The 22,473-nt window shown below is 37.8% G+C and overlaps 1 protein-coding gene across 1 annotated transcript; it reads right to left on the bottom strand.

The window, feature by feature from the left end:
* Nucleotides 1-7,154: 7,154 nt before the first annotated feature.
* On the bottom strand, nucleotides 7,155-22,136 carry YES1 (YES proto-oncogene 1, Src family tyrosine kinase). The gene is made up of 11 exons (XM_010285308.1): nucleotides 21,867-22,136; nucleotides 17,338-17,437; nucleotides 16,081-16,179; nucleotides 12,952-13,055; nucleotides 12,652-12,801; nucleotides 12,280-12,435; nucleotides 11,829-12,008; nucleotides 9,433-9,509; nucleotides 8,927-9,080; nucleotides 8,243-8,374; nucleotides 7,155-7,459 (listed from the first exon to the last, which is right to left on the bottom strand). The coding sequence occupies exons 1-11, from the start codon at nucleotides 22,129-22,131 to the stop codon at nucleotides 7,251-7,253; spliced, it is 1,626 nt and encodes a 541-aa protein (XP_010283610.1). The 5' UTR covers nucleotides 22,132-22,136; the 3' UTR covers nucleotides 7,155-7,250.
* Nucleotides 22,137-22,473: the final 337 nt, after the last annotated feature.

Raw genomic sequence — 22,473 nt, forward strand, 5'->3', positions numbered from 1 at the left:
CCTCTCTCTGTCTGCAAATGCTGTGTGCCAGGTTTTTTTTCCCCCTTTTTAAATACATCACCCCAGAGGTGCTACCACCGTTGCTGATGGGCTCGGCCTTGGCCAGCGGCGTGCCCGTCTTGGAGCTGGCTGGCACTGGCTCTTTTGGACACAGGGGAAGCTTCTAGCAGCTTCTTGCAGAAGCCACACCTGCAACCCCCACCACTATCAAAACCTTACCACACAAATCCAGTACAATGGGGCATAATGGGGTATTACTGATATCTAGTATTTTCTTAGGGAATCACCTCTCCAAGCTCCAGACCAGGAGTCGAGGTTGGTAGGTGATGCTACAAGCTGCCCATCTGAAAGGAAATTCCCGGTAGACCAAATGCTAGCTTCTGGCTGCTGCTCAGTCATGGTCTTCAACTTGATCCTGCATGAGTCAAAATACCTCTTCATCCCTTGCCTTAATTTGTCATCCAGGATAATGAAACTGACCTCATTGGTGAAGAGTTTGAGAGTGAGAAATGCTATGTATTAGGTAATAAGGGTTGTTGGGTAAGGTGGCAGATGCCTTGGAAACCCCAAAGACAGATGCTGTGTATCATTAGATTCTGCCTAATTGCCTGGCGTAACAGTGTCTGTCTTGGGACGAAGAACAAATGAGGGTTGTGCTATTTTGTCAATAAATCAAGAGCATTTGCACAAGGCAGACCGGCCTCTCAGGGTGGATGTGTATCCTGCTATCTTCCTGAATGCCATTTGTCATTCCCAAGCTGCAGGGAGGGTCATTCCTTCTTACCTTAACGATCATTTGAAATCAGGGGGAGTATCCATTGCTAAGTATACACACACTTGCTCTTCAAAACAGTAGTAGTCTGGAAAGGCTGGGGCCATTCTAATGACAGTGGCACCAGCGATTATATTTAGCCTATTAGTAATCTACTTATTATAACCTTAAACCCACTGAAGCTATTGATTGAACTTCAGTTTCATATGGAAAAAAATCTCCCCTTGCAAATGGTAGTCCTTTGATAAAGGTGGCAAGAAGATTAAATGCACAGATTTTGATGCCTTAACACCTTAACAAATAACACTAAATTAAAATATAAACAAGGAAACTATTTCTATTGTACTTGCAGTCTTTTAGCACAAAGGAAAGAATACACATTTACGCTAGTCATAGGCCAATTTGAAAGAGCCATTCCAGAAGTGAAGAGGGTAATATAAAACAAAATCAAAACTCCAGTGAAAGTGGTATGAATCTGACCTTGCTCTAAGAAGGCTGCTCAATTTGTCAGGCACCTTCCATTTAAAAAAAAAAAGAAAAAAGATGATACATAAGGCTGCTAAAGGCTTCTAATCTTTAATTCTGTGAATTCTCATATGTGTTCGTGCTATTACTGCACAGCCACATGGTGGAGAAATAAAAGCTGGTCAGCTGTGAAGAGCGAGCACCTAGGCTAGAACGAGAGGAGAGGAAGGTGGGTAGAAGGATGTAAGGGATGTAAGTCATCTAGTCACCAGCTTTCACTCTGAGAAATATGAGCCAAGACTCTTGCTTTTTCTTGGGAACTCTTCAGGACAGACCCTCATACTTGGCCTCAGCCCTTGCCAGGACTGAACACAGGCTGCAATCTAGCACAGTTGTTCACTCTTCGACAACACACCTTGAGCATCTGTGAGTGGCGTATTCTGCAGCTGTTGGAGAAGCAGGGAGCCATCCTCACTCTTTTCATGATGAAGCAGTCAAATGATTAGATGTTCTCCTTACTTGTGGCACTTTTTATCATAGGAGTCGTGCTGAACTGAGATTTATCCTTTTTTGGTTTTGAAAGAGCAGAAATACTTCCTTACCCAGCAAATACAACCCTGGACTTCCAAACACTGAAGGATCATCAGCCACGGAGGCCCTGGAAGGCTGCCCCAAATGTGAATGAATGTGGGGGTATCGAATGAATGATGAATGCAGCAGCTGGCACCTGTTGAAGTCCAGGAAAAAAATGAGTTGTTAACACGCATGGGATGGATTTTTAGGGCCAAATGTAAGATGCACAGATCTATCCATTCCCCAGTATGTACTTATCATAGCCTCAGCTAGAGACTCGGTAACCTTGCAGCAGGGCACAGAGAGGGGTGAAGTGCTCCTACTGGGAGTAGCTTTTTGATAAAAAAAGGAATGCTTTCACAGCAGCCACTTCAGTGTTTGTACATGACTGATTCATCAAGAGTGCTTGTATTCAGGATTCCTTTTTAAATTTCCAGTCTGTTCCTCAGACCCTGCTGAGTTTAACTAGGTAGCTGTCCTCTCTCCTTTAAAAAGAACAAATCAAATCCAACACAATGGCCAACATGTGTTCCTATTAACTTATAGGAAATGAAATACTAAGAGGAGATGGTCAATGTTTTGTAAAAGTACACAGTGCTATGAATACTTTGATCCCTCAACAACAGTGGTTATTACAATTTGACAAAAAATATGCCTTTAAATTGAAAGAGAATGTTAAAAAAAATAACCAATGTGCTACCTAGAAGCAGCACATTTGCATGTAGAACTAGCAAGGAAAATCAGCTCAAAGAGTAGGACCAGTAAAGAACATGGGTCCCATGGGTAATGCCTGAACTCTGTTAAGTTCCTAGACACGCTGTACCACATGGAGAGGAGGGAAATATAACGCAAAACTCTACATCCACACACATCCACTAGGAAAGAAATGCTAAGCTACTTGCCAGTATCTGACATGCCATCACTCTGGGGCTGCGCTCCAGAGGCAAGCATCCCTGTCAACTTGGGATCCAGGGACCAGTACCTCGCTGGTTAGGCTCTCTGTATCTTCCCCCGCCTCCCCTAAACGCTGATCAAGGTTAACTCTTACAAATGACAGCAGAACGATGCTTGGGACTCCTCAACTAATATGAAGGGGCTCTGCTAGGAAGCAGGCAGGGTGAGCTGACCAGAACCACTGTAGAGAACAGAAGCAGCATTCGGCATTAGCCTTGCTCCATTTCCCCTGCACACAAGGGAGCAGATGCTCCTCAGCCCTCCTGCATTTCTACCTCCTTTCTGAAATATGAGAGGACAGACAAAACCTGCTATGCCACATCCCTCAACCTGCTTCCCTTTGCCCAGTGAAGAAGCGTAGTCCTTCAGCTTCTCACCTCCATCCTTCCATCTCACTCTCTCCCTTTCCCTCCCCTATGCTAAGGGAGAAGCAGGGAAGCTGTTCATGTTTCTCCAGTAACACTGTCCCTGTAAGTGCCAGTAGGGAAAAGTACAGAGAGAAAAAAAAAGAACCTGGTCCTTGAGCAACTGCTTAAGTCTGTGGCTGCAGGTGAAGCAGTGGCTTCTGCTCCCCACTCTCAACAACCTCGTAACTAACAGTCTCTCACAGCTGACAACCACCTGTTTAAGACCCACCAGCTACCCAGGACCCTTGATCAGAGCCCAGGTTTTACGCTCAAGGTTGTTACATCAAAAATAGGTACAACCACCCCATTCCCATCTACTGACTCTTCCCACCCTGTCCTGAAAAGGCGTCTGCCAGAGATGCGCATGGTGGGGGCTGCCAGCCTCCTGCACTGCCTTGGAAGGTCAACAGCAGGCTTGTTCCTGCATTAGGATCAGGCTGAAGTATGAGCAAGATGCGCAGCTGTGAAGGCACCTGCACTTCTAGGCATTTGCACAAGGCAACAGCTATTGATGAGGTGCCCAAATCAGTTATTCAAATTTAGTCCTAAACTCCTTAGCAAGGTGTGAGAATTTGAGTCTCCTGTTTACAATGAATGGCTTAGCTTAAGCGAGTGCTCCTGTGGTTTAAACCAGAGATGACTCTGTAGCTCTAAGCGAAGTCTTGTGTGTTGGGGGCAAGTTGGCACAAATACAAACGTCTACGGCATCTTCACAGAAAACTTAAAAACTGAGAAGTTTATTAGATTGAACAGATCAAAATAAATAACAAAAGTGGGGGCTCATTAAGTTTAGCTGTTTATATTCATCTATAGTAATTCCCACTGTGGATAATGTGTTTTAGAATAAACAGTATTGTAGATGACTACGGGTAAGATAGCATTCCAGCTTGTTTCTACCCATCAGCAAACTCTAGGAGACCTTTTTTTTAAAAAAAAAAACAAAAAACCACAACAAACAACAAACAAAACTTTTCCAAGGCTACTTTTCAGTGGCAAGAGCTACTAACAAGCCTAGTGAAATGACACCTAAGTGGCTGCAAGAATAAGAACACATACGGTTCTTTGCATAACGCTTTATGCTAAAAAAGGGATGTATTTTATCTAAATAGTAGGATCGTACACATTTTTATGTTTGGAAGTTTACTCAAAATAGTATGAAAGTATTCTTAAAATACTACAACTTGAAACAATGCATGATAGAAACAATCTGCAGGCCTAGTATGCAGAGTAGGTATCACCAGGTTCTGATGGACAATGGGGAGAGTACAGATTACCAGAAATTACATGATTGTTGTCATTAAAAATAGTAAAACATTAATTACACTACAGGAAATACTAAAAATACAGTAAACCTCGAAGTCTGTAGGTTCTGTAAGAAGCATGGTTTTAGTGCTGTTATTAGTTATTATTGAAACTCAAACAGTACTAGCTCCTTAGTCTACAGTGGCACTGTATATACATGTCAGGATTTGCAGTTTGAGTTGTACTGGTCATTGAGACAGGTAACATTCAGTGAAGTTGAGATAAAACATCAGCTATCACAAGAACAAATGTATAAAATTCCCTGAAAAATTGCACAGAAGTCAACCGTGGCTGCTAATACCAGATAAAGCAAGAGTGAGGAAAATGCGTTTGCCCTATAGCGTGGCAATGACCACCAGCTGAGAATCTACATTGGACTTGCTCTCACAAGAATCCCAACTGTCTGTCTGTCTGTCACAGGGGTCAGTTTTAAGTCCAGACAGAATTGTTCTAGTCCATTCCTGACAAGGACTTCTGAACTGCTCTAGAAAATGTCTCCCTTATTACAGCAATAATGCACCATGAACTCAGCATCTTGTATGTAAATACATTAAAATAGTTTACAGAGCATAAAAATACACCTAAAAGTCATGAAGGTTTTATTCCCCTTCTTTTCCCCTCAAGATGAAGGCTACTCTGCTTTTGTCACCCTCCCACCTCCCCTCCCTCCCCCCTAAATAAGCAGATGCAATCAAGGAGAAATTTATTTTGAACCAATTCTGCAAAACAGTTCAACAATGCCATACTTTATAAAAATACTTAGTTACATAATTAAACTTATTACTATTTATATAAAAAGTGTGAATGTGAATTTTAAACTCTATTAGGGTAAGAACCACATCAAGGTCTTCAGGTGAAACAAATAAATTTTCATAAACATACAAACTCTTTTGGAGAAGTCTTATAATACACAACCATTTACAATGAACACGTTCATTAAGTTAGTGTTTTATTCCTTTACTATACAAGTGTTATTACAATGAACTGTTCCATTCAGTAATTAAAAATCCAAACAATGCCAGTGTCATTTTTGGCATTTTTTTGTTATAACTGTATTAATACATAAACTCATATGATTGTGTTATTAATTTTAAAATATTTAGAAAAATTAAAATTCCATTGTATTTTTTGGGTTGATTTTTGTGTGTGGTTTTTTTTATTTTTGTTTTTCTTACATAAAGCCCTTTTAAAATTTGATAACCACAGATGTATAGGTAATGAGCAATGATGAGGGAAAATGAAAAATGATGGCACTGTTCTTAAAAAGATCTGTTCGGTAGCTGGACTCAATGTAGTGTAAACCCATGAAAAATATTAAGTTTAGTACCAGAACTACATTACCAGTTTTTCTGAAATTCATTTGTTGGATGGCTTTACAATGATAATATGAATTCCAACCTGGTAGCTAAGTAAGAGTTTAGTGTTTCAAAATTAAAGTACATAAGCTTGATCAGAAATTCAGGAACCTCATGCAAATTATTGAGTAAAAGACATGATGTTATTGCTTGATATGTCAGTAACCAAAGAAAATAAATCTAGATGTAGTGTCAGCTGTGCTGAATGCCAGCAAATTTCAATGTCACTACATTCGGACAATATTAAATATATTTTATCCCTTTAGTTTTTAAACTTTCACATTTTCTTTTGTTTATTTTCAGTTAAATAATTCTGTAGGAAGGGCAGAAGTAGGAAGAGTAACTGCATGGAAGTGTGTCTTAATAGTCAAGAAAAGCAAAAGTGCAATCAAATCCCTGAACTAGTGACAGCTAGCATTTCTGGCACCCACCCTTGTTAACACGTATAAGCCGCATACAACAGTACCAAACCTGTCTCTGAAAAAGGACTAAAAAGTGGCCATTTACCAGCTTCAGTCTTGCTTTCCTGATAAGCTTTGTTCAGGTAGTCTTAAAAGCTCGCTGTTGGATTGGAGCTTAAAAGATTAAAGGCTTCCCCCCCTGATTGTATTACATAGCTTCAAGTTCAAATATCATCATACTTTATCAATACAATTTTATAAAATATTACCTCATTTTCTAGTTACCTTCATTATTCTTAATTAGCTATGCAGAAAGAAAAAAGAAAAATCTCTCATGCTACTTTCCAGTTATATTAATACAAGTATTAACACAGTGCATTATGCTCTCTAATTTCACTATTGAGGTCTACCGTAATTTAGATCAAGTTTGTCATTCACTGTTCCAATTTCTCTTCTAACCTGCCTACCTTAAGTCCATGCAAGAGGAAGCTTAAAGATCAAGACTATATATCAAATACAGTTGTACCATTTTTTTTTAAGGGGAGTGGGGGGGCACACACATGTAATTTTGAACACAGGGAGTTTTACAGAACTGGAATAGAATTGCTTGGTCCCACAAAGTTCTTCTGCTTTAAAAATGTCTTACCCCAAGATCACTTTAACTCTAGACAATTCCCTCTTTAGTAGGATGATTATAAAATGTTGGGGAAATAAAGGATTTGAAGCATTGGGTTTTCTGCTATTATTCACACTCGTTTTTCTACCTCGTATTTTCAGTAAGCTTCCTTTGGACCCTGAAAATAAGTTGGGAAGAGGAAAAAAATAAACACATGTCATTGGTAAATTAGATTATAACACTTTAAAAGTGGTTTTGTGCAACTGCATTATGAAATTCCAGTTTGCCATTAAGAGCATGCAAAGTAGCGAAGATTTTCTTTCCTTTGATTCCTTACAGACGTCAGGAATTCTTTGCAAGTCTTTTACATTTGGCAGATTTGTGCATATTATACAGACTGTTGGCTTATAAATTGTCTCCAGGCTGGTACTGTGGTTCTGTAGCAGTAAAGTAGTCCTCCAAGAAAGACTGTATATACTCAAATGTTGGTCTTTCATCAGGGTCCTTCTTCCAACACAGTTTCATTAACTCATGGAGAGACTCTGGGCAGCCTTGTGGGCAAGGCATCCTATATCCACGTTCCACTTGTTCCAGAACTTCCCGATTCACCATCCCTAAGAAGAAAGCATTTTAGCTTTGAATGACGTTATGGAAAGAAGTTTCCAAAAGTTTGTCAAGTGTCTCTGCAGCCGCAATGCATGTGAATCTAACCATAACAGAACCTTTAATGAACGCACTTTATAACAAATGAATTTTTTACATTTTACATTAAAAACATTTTCTGAAAACTATTTAATTACACTGGTAATTCCTCACTACCTGGTCCTTCTTCCATTTGTATGCTTTCTCATTTGTATACTTTCACACTGCCTTGGGCCTGTCCTTTCAGAAAGGAGGCTCACAAATACCTTCTGCCTGCCTTAGGTTCCATTCAAGGACCACTTAATTTGAAATCAGGCCAAGAAAAAGGCATTTTATACCTAACAGAACTGCCTTACAAATTCCAGTCACAGCAAAATATCTGACGACATATGTTACATATGTTGAGTTTCAAAAACTGGTCCATCAGGTTCACTCTACCAATGCTCACTGTAGCCTGGGAAAATGCCAAAAGTAGAAATTTCAGGAACAGACAGATAGGAAAGCATAAAGATACTCATTAATGAGCTATCAGTCACATTTACAAATGCTATTATCTTAAAATACTTTAAAAATGTGTAATAGTTAATCTGTAAATCAAAGTAGCTTTGTGAACACAGGAACCAGTGAAGCGCAACTAAGTTTTTGTTTCTGCTTGTCAACTGCAAGCTCTGAATGAAGGCAGAAAGTATATAAGGTAACTTCAGAAGCACAGAATATAACAAAGAAAATAAAAATCTATCACATCTTCCTCTTACCTGGATATGGCACTCTCCCCTTTGTTACCAGCTCTGTCAGTAAAATTCCAAATGACCACACATCCGACTTGATTGTAAACCGACCATACAATGCTGCTTCTGGAGCGGTCCATTTAATTGGAAATTTAGCTCCTACAAACATTGGAAAGACAGATACTTAATTTTCCCTTGCTTATGCATTATTTGCTTACACTTCAAAATATTTTAAAAAGAATACTGCACTCAAAAAACGTTTACGTTTCGCTTCATTGACAAAATCTGAGGTGGTCTAGTGTTTTAATATTTCACTAAGGCAGCAACCGCTGGCTACAATTTTTGTAAGCAGCTAAGACATCTGGGATTCTTAACTAAATGTTTCAAAAAATGGGATGATCTTCAGAATCTGATGAGCAACCTCTCTGGAATATCATCTGTCTTCAAACTGTAGCAAGCTTTACCCCAAGAAAATAACTAAAAATGTTTTTTAAAATATAAGCAAACTGCCAGATAATTTTGAGCAATAAGAAGTTTACTAAAACTGCACTTAGGTGAGGGGGACACCTAAAGATAGCTGTGAAAGCACACTTACATGCATCATCCTTTTTCATGCAGACAGAATACACTGACACGTTCTGCTAAATGTAATAGTGCTAAATAATTTGAAGGTAACTGGTCTTATTTATTCAGTAAAAAAACTGGTCTTACCTTGTCTTGCAGTATACTCATTGTCTTCTATTAACCTTGCTAAACCAAAGTCTGCTATTTTACACACAAGATTGTCTCCTACAAGAATGTTAGCTGCCCGGAGATCCCTGTGGATGTAGTTCATTCTTTCAATGTAAGCCATGCCATCAGCAATCTTAAAAATAAAAATTTTATTAAAGATTATTTTTCATGACTATATACATTTCTCCCAAGCATTAAGATGTACCCCTTTATTTTATCTCCATTCTCATTGTATAAGTATAGAAAGTATAGCACAGCAAGAGCTTGTGACAGCACTGATGAAAGTGTGTCCGGCTATACAGTATCTACTAACTGGGAACTAGACTGTTTCTTTTTGACAAATTACAAACCTACAACAGAAAGCGTAAGAAAGAACAGCATACAATAGCCAGAGCATTCAATATTTACGTTTAGTTGATACCTCATATAGTTTTAAATTTCTCCTCCAAGCATAAAATACAGTTTTCTTGGTTTATACAATGTACCTGAGCAGCCATGTCGACCAGCTGTGGGAGTTTTAAGTATTTCCCTTCTCCTTCTTTAAGGAAGTCTAGCAAGCTGCCTGTAAAAGATGACACATTTTGAGGGGAAAAAAAAAAAAAAAGGGAATAAAAATGTTAATTTGACCTGAAAACATGCATGAGATTTTTTTTTCCCCCTAGACATTATGATTTACACATTCACCTCTTAAAAGCTGTGTTTGAAAACCCATCATTTAACAGAATACATGACTCAGTGACTATGTCTGTAGTTGACTCTGCTCTCATAACTAGTTAGTGCAAGTTTTAACCAAGTATTTTGGAATCCATTTCAGTAAGTCAGATAACTGAACATTAACAAAGCAGACTGCTGCTTGATCATTAGATCTACTGATAAGGCTTTTTCACAATATTCTTGGTATCAGTGCCCTTCCTAGTTGGACTTTTTGCCACAGTGAGATTTATAATTAAAGAACAAAAAACCTCCTATCCATTACTTAAATTTTTCTGCCAGCTCCAATTATATACTAGAGAAATTATTCCAAAATTGTTGCTTTTATTTTGTTGCTTTTTGTTCCTTACAGGGGAAAACAAAAGCATCTTCTATTCTTTACAATGATAATATATTACCTTCTCCCATTTATATATTGTAATCATGTCCAGAACATTACAACATGAGTAGTATGTGAAATCAGTTCCAAGGACCTCCGCTCCTTTTAAGACAGTGATCTGTACACACGTGGCATCTCTGACGTAAAAGCTTTCCCCACAGGTGTTATTATGCCATAAGGGTATAGGAACGTGATCTCTTTCTTAAGAAACTAGTGAAGGCTGATAACTAATCAGTCTCATCACAGTCAAAATTACAACAAAATTACAAGTGTGGCGATGGTGAGGAAAAAAAACACTGAACTGCAGATCTTGCAGTGGATTCATGGCTGTAGTTGTGAATTAGATATGACCGATATGGTTTTAGTCACCTGCTGTATTTTTGCCCTGAAAGTAGAAGTGTGGCAGGCCAGATGCACACTGCTGCTGCTGTTTATTGTGTTTGCACAGACTTTCTTATCTTGGTTCATGAGCAAAAAGTACCAGAGAGGAGCAAAGACTTCCCACTGACCTCAAGTAACCTGTCCACATTGGAAAAAAATTTTGGGTACTGTGCAGTTCTTACCCACCTTTTTTCCATGTAAAAACAGAAAGAAAAAGAAAAGGAAAAAGTTTGTTCTATTAACTTTCAAGTACAAACCAAAGAAGTTTTATTTTCTTTTTTGTAAAATGTGACAAGTTTTTCAAATGAAAACAGAAGCTTCCAATGGCATTCTGAATCCATAATTTAGACAAACATGCAACTATTTTTCCGATTTTATACTTCTGCTGTTGCAAGGTAACATCCCAGTTGCAATTTTAATCTTTACTTTTTCTTAGGCAGAATGCTGTAAAGCATTTTCTTATCCTGATTGTCTTGCCAAAACCTGATTTCTGAACAATGAAAACTGATTTTGCATGGCAGCTTTCAGATCCGACAGAGAGCCCGTCTCGTGCCATTTAGGAACACCACCACCACAGAAGGTACTTTTTCTATTTTCTATTCCCTTCTACCTCTTCAAACTTACATACAATACTTAAAATCCTTATCCAAACAGGAAAAAAGAACCCCACGTGTTTGTGGCAGAGTACTGAACACAAACAGACACTCTCTTGGACTTTAACATTGTTTCCATTTCTTACCAGAACAGCAAAATTTCTCTGTGAGGTGAACAGAAGCCTGCATTTTATGAAACTGGAATAATTTACTTGAAAATCTGCTGCTTCTTAAGACTAATATGCTTATGATGTTTATTTCTACATTTAGTTTAAAATCTCTAAATCTCTGTTTCAGCAGCAGGGGGAAGGGGAAATGATGTAGAGCAAGGGGAGAAGGATGAAAGACTGAAAACAAGGAGATAAAGCAGGGAGTCTGGAAAAAAAACCTCAACCTTTTTAAAATTTACTATTACACTGTTGGAAAAGAAAAACTAGAAAAAAAACCCCCTACTCATTCTGTCGTCGTGAGCATGATCTGTCTACAGGCAGGCGTGCTCTCATAATAATATTCCCAGCTATACCATCCAATTTAAGTGTAAATAGGCAGCACACACTAAAAAATGAGGAGAAAACCCCCCATCTTGTACTTGGAAGATGAGCAAGGGTGACACAGATGTGCAAAAAAATCATGCCTCCATCCATGATCTAAATCAGAACTGCTTCAAGTAGGTCAAGCGTTGCTCATTTTAATTTAATCAAAATTATCACTTATACTCCGCTCAGCTTAAACCTAACATTAATTAAACATTTCATTTGTTGCTGGGATCTTAAATAATCTTTTAATCATAGTATCTTCAAACTATTCTGTCACATACCTTTTGTCATGAATTCAGTGACAATGTAGATTGGTTCCTCAGAAACAACGGCGTATAGTGGAACAAGCTTGTCATGTCGCAATTTCTTCATGATCTGAGCCTCCTGCAGGAAAGCTTCTGGCATCATTGTACCAGGTTTTAGTGTCTTGATTGCTACTTTTGTGGTTCCATTCCATGTTCCTAGAGAAACAAATTAGATCTTATTCTCCGCTATAATACCGAAGAGGTTTTCTGCAGAAACTGTTTACTTTTTGCTTCTGGTTTGTTAGCTAACAGTACAATTATAAATTAGGACTATATTGAATACTATTTTTACCTTTTTGACCATAATTGGTACTTTTTCTCTTCAATTCTTTATCAGATTATCTTTTCAGATCTCAATACTGATTTACTCAAAATACTATTAAAACATTCACACGAACAACTGAAAGGTGTCACACTAAGCTCTTACCCATCCATACTTCACCGAAACATCCTTGGCCCAACTTAACTTCCAGCCTCAAAGATTCTCTAGGAATTTCCCAGGCATCTTTTGCTAGTCCCTGTGTTTGTGGTTTCACAGTGGGACACACAGTTGTTAGTTTATGACACAGCCCATCAGCATGTTCTGGAAAATGGAAAAAATAAGCTTTGTCGTTAAGCAGGGGTAAGACTACAACAAAAGTAACATCCTAATGCTGATAAAAAGAACTAGCCCATTTACTGTTTGTCAAAATAAAAAAGAAATTTTATAATTGTGAATTTAAAAAATAAGCTACATCTGCAGTTTTTCTTTCTCATGATAGGCACAAGGTAGCATTAGAACATTAGCACGTGGGCTTACCTCTGTAGTGTTTCACCAATTTCTGTAGAGATTCAAATTGTGCTCTAGTTGTGATATAGTATCCACCATTGTCAAGTTTTCTGATTTTGTAGTGTTTCACATTATCACCCCTGACCTCATCCCAGTCACGTATGGAAAGGGAGTAAGCACCTAGGAAACAAGACATACTTGGTTCTTTACCAAAAAATTAAAAACGTTTAACATATCTGCGTAAATATAATGTGATAAACATAAAAATTGTCATTATGTCCACCTTGGCAGTGGGGGGACAGGAGAGACAAGAGATATGCATAAATATACCTTTAGTGGTTTCACTCTCTCTCACTAAGAAAATACCACGCTGGTTCCCAGGATTTAAAAGTAGCCTTTCTGCATCCTTCCTGCCCATCTTACCAAAATACCACCTAGAAAACATTAAAGGAAATATGTGTAAGTAAAAGCTTCCTATGCTTTGGTAATCATATAAATACAAGATTTAGAAATCTCAAACATTGATTGGACTACTAATATCCCAAAGACATTGCTGATCAACAAAAGTAATGACATCCATATAATCAAAAGGCTAAGATGTCCTACTTCTATATGACTCTCATTTCCATGGTTTGCAACATACACGTAAAGAGGCCTCTATTCACAAATACTATGTTTTTCTGATGGTTTAACAATGGATATCAACGGTAATTAACATTGAAAGTAACACCCTCCTTCTGGTTAAGAAGTTCACAGGTCAAGCTGAATCAGATGACACACTTTGGCAGCACACTCAGAACACTGCAGCAGCTGAAATCACATTCTGTCTATATGTTAGAAAACGATATTTAATGCAAAGTGGGTGTGTATAAATACCATTGGACCACATGTTCCTTCAGATCGGAAGGGGCCTTTGGGGGGCTCTCTGGTCCAGCCTCCTGCTGTAAAGCACGGTCAGCTGTGAGATCAGACCTGGTTGCTCAGGGTGTTGTCCACTCCAGTCTTGAAAACCTTGAAGAATGGGCCCTGCACAGCCAACCTGGGCAACCTCTGCTCCTGCCTGGCTGTCCTCAGTATAAAAAGGTTTCTTCTAATATCCAGCTGGAACCTTTCCTGTTTCAACTTCTATTGCCTCCTGCCCTTCTCTACCTCATTAAAGGAAGCACTTTTTTCCACTAATCATTTAGAAACAACCCTGTGGTAGGTATCATTTGCTTCTCTATGAGTAACACTCCATCTTTGTTGCATCATTCTGATACCGAAAAGTGCACAGATGTTTTAAAACACCTGTGTATTTTCTTGCCTTAAGTTGTTTCACAAAAGGAATTTCTTCTTTTATGCTCCCACAGTGTGCTCATCCTGATGTACAGCCTGCACACAGCTCTGCCCTGAGCCACCGATAATTTTAAGGTCCACCTTGCAGTGAATCCCCACACTTTGGAATAACACTTATTTCTTACTACGTTTTATTTTGATTCTGTGCCTCAGAAGTCAAAGTGATGCAAAGTGTAAATTTCAAATATTTTCATTTGGCACCATAATAGCATCAAACAAATCCGGCTTTATGAGTTGGGAGAAGGAAAGTGGTATTGGAAACTGCTGCAAAACAAGTTTTGTGGGTGAAACATTTAAATGTCGGTAAGGAGTGATCATTTTGTTGGCCTGTGCAATCACTTTGGAGTTAAAAACTTATTCTTACTTTTTAGTGTATTTGCAGTTTGACTCTTTAAGTAGATGTGCAAAGTTAGAATTGGATATGAGAGTATGTACACTTGAGACAATCTGGATGCAACCTATAACCTTACTGAAGCAAACTTGAACCCTAATTAATTACTTCACATGAAAATGCCTCTTCCCCAGACTACTACAACAATTTACAAACTATATTGTAAAGAACTATTTCATTTCATGACCTATAAAATAATAGTAGGGTTTACTTGTTCTTTTTATGATCATTAAACGTTTATATTATGGTATCATTCAAAAAGCACACGGATAATATGGATCCTGTCACAAACTGCTGTTTGTGATATAAATGCCTTCAGGCTTAGAAAAGACCATTTAAAGAAAATCCTAGCAACCTGGGGCTGTGTATTGCTTTTGCACTTGTAAATCCAACTTCAATCACAACACAAAAATCTATAAACACTATGAAAGCCCAGGGCTAATAAATGAACTCTAAAGCAAATTAACTCTTTTCCAAATGCTATGGCAATATTTAATAAAATTAACACTAGTTCTTTAAAATAGTTAGTTTAAAAAAGCTTCCTCACTCATCACCCCTCACTCTCACCTGTAGACATCACATAAACCTATGACAAATCCCCTGTTTTACCAGTCTTTAGGAGCAGTACCTTCTTTGCAGAAACACTGCATTCTGAGTTTGCAAAGGGCTATCATTTCCATTTTACCACTGCTGCAGCTATAACGACAATGTGCTTTTATTGTGTAGTTTATAAAACACCTCTCAACTTTTTTTCAAAAAAATCTGAAGTCAGTAATTTTAATTTTTTTTAAATTATTTTATGCCCCTGAGCTGAAACTCAAGGGCATAAAATAACAGCGCGTCTTTGATGCAATCACTTTTTAATAGCAAAGAGCCAGGTGAAAGCAGCAGCAACATGTAAAGTCTCAGCTTGAGATTCAGGAAACATCTTGGAAATCGGGCACTTTCCCCAGAAGTGCAGTAGCAAACATGGAAGTGTGTAGATCATGTATCAGGGAATTGCTTATTGGCAGTACCATGCCTGTATATTGAAGCAAGAGCTGCAGAGCTTTGTATTTCTAGTCCAACAAATACAAATAATCCCTTGGAACAAGTATAACCTGAAACTGTACCCCAACTCACAGTTCCCACAATAAATTTATGTGATTCTGTAAGTGCCCTGTGATCTTTGTTTGTAAATAAATGTAGGAAGTACTGGTACCCAAAGCAATACAATCTTCCAAATTCATAGTAGTCCTTAGTGTGCTTAATAATTTTGTCACCAAAAAATTGTTATAGATTAAGAGATTAGTAATTACTGTCCACACAAATGTTGTTTTAGAATGTAAGATTAGGTGCTACCAAGGATACACCTGATCTTGAATTAGAGTTTGGCAAGCAAAAATAAGGATAAAAACCTTATGTGAACTCTATGTGAAACATCTATTTTTGCTTTATATGAAACACAATGCATGTCCCCCAATTCTTATCATCATTACTGCGTTCTCCTACCCTTTTTCCTTTAGCCCTACCTATAGCAAGCAGGCATAAAACATTTGCGTGAGTGTCCACCTCACACTTACTAATAATTATACCTTTGACATCACCCAAGTAGCATTGCTATCCTTTAATTAGTAGTATTATCCTACTTTACCATTAAATGTTACATGTACTGACACAAAGGAATAGTATCACCATAGGGCACAAAGTGTAAATGGATAATAAGAACATATTGACAGAATACGATGTCTTACTCTTCTGCTTGAATGGAGTCTGCAGGAGCTACATAATTACTTGGGATGTAGCCTGTTTTTCCCGTAGCAATGGATCTTGCTTCCCACCAGTCTCCTTCCCTGCAATGCAACATCAGTTATCTCTTCCACATATAAACAATACATCATCCTCTAGCAGCTATAACATCCTTACAGATGAAAGGTAGGTTGAGTTTAGGTTATTTTAATTATGAAGGCATCTAAAATAGTTTGTGTTGCTCCTAAATATATTTTTTTTTTCATTGTAAGCAACACGAGTGCCTCTTGGTGGAATTCTGTATTTTAAAGGGCTTTTTTGTTTAGATTTGTTTTTGGTTTTTTGTTTGGTTTTTAATTTAGTGTAAAAGGAATTTATCTACGTATGCAAAATGTAAACCTACAACAAAACGTTTTATGGCAGAGACGTATAAATAAAATTCCCAGTTCTCTAGTCTTCATCTGCCTCTCCCAGATCATTCTGCCTGTACGCTGACAGCGAGAAACGAAGGAAGCAGGAAGTCAGCTAATAAAATTAGAGAACTGGATGAATGAAAACTGCTACATGTATGAATTAGAACTATTAACACAGCCAAAAGCTGCATGTAAAGAAATCTCCAAGGTGTACAAATTACTTCCTTTTCACTAGACTTGTAAGAAATCAGGCTGTAATACTGTAACACTGCTGCAATTGAACTAGAACATCAAACTACTCAAACTATCTGAGCATGGATTTACTGCAGAGGCCAGCTAGATACACTTCCATGGCCAGAAGTCCCTGCCTACAGTCCCCACCCCTACAGGGCGCTTGCCTCCAGCATTTGCAGTGCGGTGCTGCTGTCTTTGCCCACACCCCCATGAGATATGGCAACCCATCAGAGAGAACCTGCAAGGTGCAGAACCTGGGATGGGACAGTATGTGTCTCCACCTCTGCTGCCCCAAAGCAGGTAGCTGTGCCTTGCTGGAGCCGGGAGTGGAAGGATGCCACTCAACCAACTGAGGAGGAGAAGGCTTGGGGCTGCCCCAGTCACTACAGTCCCACATCTGCACTCAAACCCTGAACTCAGCCTGAAGGTTATTGTCTTACCAGTATCAGTATTTTAACCGCATGTTTGTTGAACGTTGCATGCATTCAAGAAAATAAAAAATAAAAAATAAAAAAAATTAAAAAAAAAAATCAATCAATCTACTCTTCACTGAAATAGGATACACAGATTTTTCCCAACAACAACCAAGTGAAGTCTGTGAATGAGAACACTTACGTGTTATTTATTATCTGGAACCGTTCACCTTTCTTAAATGAAAGGTCATCTGTAGTTCTAGCTTCATAATCATATAAGGCCACAAATACAGTAACACCACCTTAGGAAACAGAAAAAAACCCATGATATAGCAGTAACACTGCAATGCTTGACTTAAGGACTCGTCCATGAAACAACTCATCAATTTTGATTTGGAAGTAACTAAGAACTCTGGGTTCTATCTCATTTGGGAAGCTTGATCAATAATCAGCTCATTTCTTAAGACAGAGGAATGCCTATAAACAGATACCCTAAAAATATGCTTCCACACCACAAAAAAGCAGCTCGATACATCACTGGAAGTACATTAGTAATTAGAACACTTACATACAGAAAACTGCGTAACACGTCAGCAGTAAAAAAAAAAAAGTTAGCTTCTTTATTAAGCTAGCTTCTTTTTAAGAAATGCAATTCTAGAAGATCCTACAACACCACAACGGTGAACCATCAACCACTGCTTTTTACAGAAGTAGTTTCCTTTTGAACTTAGCTATAAATAACTGATGTGTGCCCAACTTTCTGGGGTTACACACCAAGATCTACTCAAGGAACTGAACTACAAATAAAAGTATTCTGTTGGGGAAAAAGACGTTTTGCTGCTTTAGATCTAATGATTTTTAATTCCATCAAGTCTCCCCAGCGGTGAAGCAGACCCTTGCTGAGGATCCTCCATCAATGCATTTACTCTAGGGAACAAGGACCAAGATACATTACAGGATGAGCAGCTGCACTCCACCAACCCTAAGGAATTTGCTTCCCCATCCCACTTCTGGTACAGGGCATGCTGTTCAACATGTCCCACAACCAGGATACATGTGTGAAAGAAGGAAGGTAGGGAGGCTCCTACACTTACAGTAGGAAAACATTTTCTATACTTAAAAGAATTAATCTGTAAAACTGGGCTAAAAGAGAAAGAGGGAAAGGGGAACAGGCGGTATGAGATACACAAGGTACAAGCAAAAATAAGTAACTATGTACCATAACTAGAAGAAAGTTAAAATAGAAAACTGCAGATGGGCAATACAGAAAGACTTTTTAAGCTCTAGAAATGCTACTTCACAGTCTAATGGATATTTAGGAAGCCTAATGATAGTCCAAGCAATACCTTACTTTTAAAAGTATAATATTACATCTCTAACATGTATATATATGTACCAGGATATACATAGAAGACCACCAACAGAAACATGTTGCAGCTAATTTTAGATCTTACAATCAACGTGACAGTGATCAGAAAGGAAGAATACACAATGCAACAGATGTTGTCTACATCTAATATTCTTTTACAATGCACACTTTCTGACATAAGAGCTCCTAATTACTTAAATATTTTAATTTGATTTAGAGTCTTCCTGTGATTACACTATCTCAGCAGACCTCAGCTGGAACTGAATTTACAGTTCCTCTAGGAAAAACATAACAAAAAATCCCCATGGGAGGTTAGAGTAATTGAGGGGTTTTTTTGAAGTGTGATTTATGAACTGAAAATTAATTAGAATATCCCCTAGAAGTTAATAGTTTCTAATCTAAGTTAAAAATCAACACATTTCTACCAATTTTTGCCTGCATTACTACATTACTACATTATTTTGATGCCACAAGCTGCTACATGGAGCAAGAAAAATGTGGGGATACATACCATGTTCACAAAAAGAGAAACCAAATGTTACGGAAGTAAACTATCTCCAGAGAGTTCTTCAGCAGATAAAGAAAATCAATACTCTCAAGTCACGATACTACAAAATTTTCAACTGCATATAAAGAAACTGGAAGACTCCAAGAACTTCAAAACAAACTGTACAACATCTAGAGAGATACTGATGTAGGAACAAGAGAAAGACTAATTCTCCTAGACAGTGTAGACTAGTCAAAGTAAAGGATTAAAATGTAAACCATGCAGTAAAAGAATTATCAGTAATTATCAGTATTTGTGTGCTCTTTATTATTTTTGAAGAAAGAATTGAAAAAGCTAACATATAATCCTTGGAAAGTTTTGGTTTCAACAGTTCAGCTACCACAAAAACTCTTTTTATTCTCACTCACAATTTATTTCATAGCAAAGAACAATAAAATACTTCAGGAGAACTGCACAGAATGTTTTAAACAAACAGATACCACTCAAATGATTTTTGAAGTCTCTTGCAGCTGTTTTCTTTGTGAATCACGGCAAGGTGATCTAGTTTAGCTGTTCAAGCTATTTGTAGTCATAACATTAACCTTAAAGGTTATCCTTTCATTAGGTCAGTATTCCCATCCTCTAATCTAGTACTGGTTTTGGAGACAAAAGACCACCTCATTTTCTTGTTCAGCATGAGAACTACAGAGCACTAGTGCTTACCCGCATGGAAGGCAAGAACAGTAGTCCATTTTTCTGTTTTGATTTTCAGTAATATTCTATGAATTCAAAGTATCTGATGACTGAGAATGCGTAATACAGGAGCAGTGTGACTGACTCAGATTTCTTCTCCTTTCCTGCTCTAGAGGAATAAAAGATAGCTCAACTCTTCTCAGCTGCACTACAGGCCATGATGACAACCACATCATCCTCTTGTCAGACATCACTGATGGACTGGATAAGTACTACTGACACTTATGTCCTGTTTGCCAAGCCCATCTATTCTCCTCTCTTGTGAAACAAAGGGCCACAGAATGTGATCCAGTGTTTTATTTGTCACAGATACAAAAAGCTTACAAGCTTACAGCCAGATGAAGTTAAGTTATCTTACTAATTCACAAAAACACACGATTTTGATTATCTGAAAATTGCTACTGAATGCACCAAACAACTGCTGGTGCAATTTTAAAAATTTATTTATTTTTAAGTGCATTTGTTTGTGGGTGGGTTTTACAAAATGAGGGATAATTACATATGCAGTATCATTTTACCTGATCGCAAAACAATGGGGGTATTCACCCACATCAGCCTGCCTGCTGATAACTGAATTGACACCGATGAGACATTAGACTATCTTTTCATGAGAAATCTCTCCTGTTGTCTCTGGTCCAAGATACAACATGCTTAACTACTGGCAGGAACAGGGACAGGCAAGCGAACACCCCTCCTGGTTTCTGCAGCAAAGGATTTGTGGTATCTGGTGGGGGGCTACATCCCTGATGCCTGGTAATGCCCCCGAGTGCCTGCACGCACTGCTAGAGATTCCCACATGAAAAAAGAACAAGATCTCATAAGAAGAAATACACAGAGGTTCTTGGAGGAGATGGAGGATTTCTTTAGGCATGATAAACTCTTCTTAGCGGAGCTAAGGAATAAAAAGAAATGTTGCTCTTATTCATTTCTGCATATGTTCATCCAAAATGAGGATTCAGAGCTGACTGAAAAATATTGAGACAGGAGAGATGCTCATTTTAATTATTTGGCTTTTAATGAATTCCCAAAAAGGGAATATGAGGTGATCATTACCTGACAATTCATATTTGGTTTCCTGAATTGCTTAATGTCAAGGCCACAGTGGGTTTTCATGGATCTCAAATTTCTCATGTTTAAAAGATTTTAAATGCCACTGTAAAGCAGCAAACATTTAAGCACTGTAATAGTGCTAACATTAGAAGTTTGTGGGAAAACTAGAAATAGACTAATAAGGAATTATTTAGCGTGTTTTGTGCAGTGTCTGTGCAAAGCTTCTAAAACAAATTACTCTCTCCTCTCTCAAAAAAAAAGAATATATTACAGCTTCCTCTCAAACATATCCAGCAAAACTACTGAGATTAGCCACGTGCACAAAATCAATGGTTTTGTAATGAAGTTTTAAGATTTTGATGTGTGTATAATACCAGATGTACATATTACTTTAAAATGCTGTGTCTTCAGACACTTTATATCTCAGCCAAGAAGGTCTTGGGGCCTTGTAAATTCTGTTTTTACATTTTCAACTTTGGTTTTAATATGACCTCCAACAATGAGAATTCTGCTCTTTCGTTTCACACATATCATTCATGTACACAGAGTATACTGCACATCCTGTTTAGGTTTATGAATCAACAGATTCAAGGTTGCATTACTATTAAGTACCTTACAGCTAATCAAATAAGTCTGAAAATCAGTTTAAAATATCAATTTCATGAATTTGAAGTTTATTTCATTTTGCACCTCTCTCCAACAGTCCAAAGCCATTATCCCATGTGCAACCCTTCAACAGCTTAGAACTTCTAACACAATTTTATCAACTATTCCCATTATTGCCTTTAATAAGTCTTAAATGTCTCTGTGCTGTGATCCTAAACCCTGCCCCCCAAAACAAAAACCAAAACACCCAATGCCCAAGCCCCAATCACTATTGAATATGGGCTGAATTATTATCTGAGCAGTGAAGATACTGAAAAAAGAAATCCTTAAAAGACAATTTATTTTAAATTTGCAATTTATTTCTGTGTGGCAAGGGGTCATAGTATTTGTTTGAATATGACTGTCAAACTTTAATAATAATAACAACGACAATAACAATAGCAGCATCATTTTATGTAACACTCACCTGTTAAAGTACTAGGATATGGACTTGGCACAGCTGAAAAGGAAGATGATGCTCCTCCAAAGGGTGTCATTCCTGAGGGCCCTCCAAAAGGAGTCATGGAGTGACTATTAAAATTAACTGCTGATCCCTTTATTGACGGAGACTGTGTTGCTTGGCTGGAGTCTGATCCATAATGGCTGACGTGCGAAATAACAGGTTCTGGAGTATTATCAGTTCTGTATTTCATGGCTGGACCTTTATCTTCTTTGCTTTTAATGCACCCCATGGTTGCTTCTGTGAGAATGAGAAGAAAAAAATGAGTTCACCTCCATATAAATATGTAATATTTATTTGTAAATACCTTACAAACTATCTTTTGATAGTTAACACAGAAGACTCCCAAAAAGTTACCAAATATGCTGATGTATTACTGTTTAATAAAAAAACAAAACAAAACCAAAAAACCCCAACAAAACAACCCTCAGCAATTGCTGCCACATGCAGATTATAAACTCCGACAAAAAAGTATTCTGGAATAAAATCTAAACCATTCCCAAACTAGAGGAGACCTAATTATTTTCCCTTACATCACATACTAAAAGCACATTTGGATTATTCTTCATCGCAG

The sequence above is a fragment of the Phaethon lepturus genome, unplaced genomic scaffold, assembly GCF_000687285.1.
Source record: "Phaethon lepturus isolate BGI_N335 unplaced genomic scaffold, ASM68728v1 scaffold4274, whole genome shotgun sequence".
NCBI classification, from domain to species: domain Eukaryota; kingdom Metazoa; phylum Chordata; class Aves; order Phaethontiformes; family Phaethontidae; genus Phaethon; species Phaethon lepturus.